This window comes from Meleagris gallopavo, chromosome Z, assembly GCF_000146605.3.
Source record: "Meleagris gallopavo isolate NT-WF06-2002-E0010 breed Aviagen turkey brand Nicholas breeding stock chromosome Z, Turkey_5.1, whole genome shotgun sequence".
In the NCBI taxonomy this organism is placed as follows: Eukaryota; Metazoa; Chordata; class Aves; order Galliformes; family Phasianidae; genus Meleagris; species Meleagris gallopavo.
The window spans coordinates 48,113,688-48,114,799 of record NC_015041.2 but is presented as its reverse complement, the minus strand read 5'-3'; the positions used below and the strand labels follow the sequence as shown (position 1 = coordinate 48,114,799).

At 52.1% G+C, this 1,112-nt stretch overlaps 1 protein-coding gene across 1 annotated transcript in view; it reads left to right on the top strand.

Moving 5' to 3' along the window:
- Nucleotides 1–304, top strand: part of LOC104915215 — a 3,660-nt gene extending 3,356 nt beyond the window's left edge. The window contains exon 2 of the mRNA XM_031557429.1: nucleotides 12–304. Within this exon, the coding sequence (XP_031413289.1) occupies nucleotides 12–304 (293 nt within the window). The remainder of the gene's footprint in view (nucleotides 1–11) is intronic.
- Nucleotides 305–1,112: the final 808 nt, after the last annotated feature.

Here is a 1,112-nt window from a genome sequence, read left to right as displayed (position 1 = left end):
TGCTGGGGCAGGTCCGGAGATGCCGCGGGGAAGGGACGTGCGGCAGCTAAGGCTCTGCAGCCGGGCAGGGAGCCAAGCCTCGCGGAGATGCTGCGGCCGCCGAGGCGGGGAGCGAGAAGCGCGGGGAGGAGCGGCAGAAGCCGCCCCGGCTGCCCTCGTCAGGCCGGACCGCTTGGCACAGCCCAGTATCCCCGGCTGGGCGAGGAGGGAGCGATGCACCCGCGTGAAGGGAGCTCTGGAATGTCCCCACCGCTTCTCCCGGGGCTGCGCGCACTGCGGGGCCGACCGAGGTCGGCAGCAGTGATGGGCTGACGTCCCTCCATCCACCTGCACAGCATTATCCGTGGAGGCTGTGACTTCCAAGGAAAATGCAGATCTCCACGCATGTTTTCATTCACCTTAGCAGCAGAAAGATGTGAGCAAAATATTACAGGAGAGTATTAGAGGAGGGTAAGTTAGCCCAGAAGGCCAGCGCAAGGAATGCGTGCCTGACAATGGTGTAAAGCTAGCACAAAGACCAGCTCAAAGAGGCAGCATCAGGGAAAAGCTTCTCACTGGAAGTGAGACTGTTAGAAAATAAGGCATGAATAAAGACATCAGGCCACTTTAAAATACTTGCATCAAGCAATCAGCTGCTGGTTCTCAGTTTTGAAGAGCAACTCTTCATCTTCACACCTGAGCAGCAAGCTGTGTGTGTGGAAGTACGTCTCTCTCCCAGAGGAATCACTCAGTCCAAGAAAGGATTCAGTCTTTCCACAGGCACCTTGCTTGTTTGCACTCACAGGCCATCACTGTTGTCACAACAAGGCTGCTCTGATGTTCCCTCTTCTATGGCTGTGATGTTGTTACTGCTGTTTGAAATAAGTTTTGAGATACTTGAAAGAGACTACGCTCATGCAAAATGTTTTCAGCTAAGTAGCACGTGTGCTTGATAATAAGAGGAGATGTGTATGTAACTGTGCAATGCAAGCTGTTCATTCTGTCTGAGGCTACTGATCACATAATTAACCTGAGGACCAGACACTCCAGCAATAATGTAGACTTTATTGTATGATGATTTATCTTTTTACATTCTTCCAGGGACAGTTATCACTGGCTGTGCTTTAAGGTAA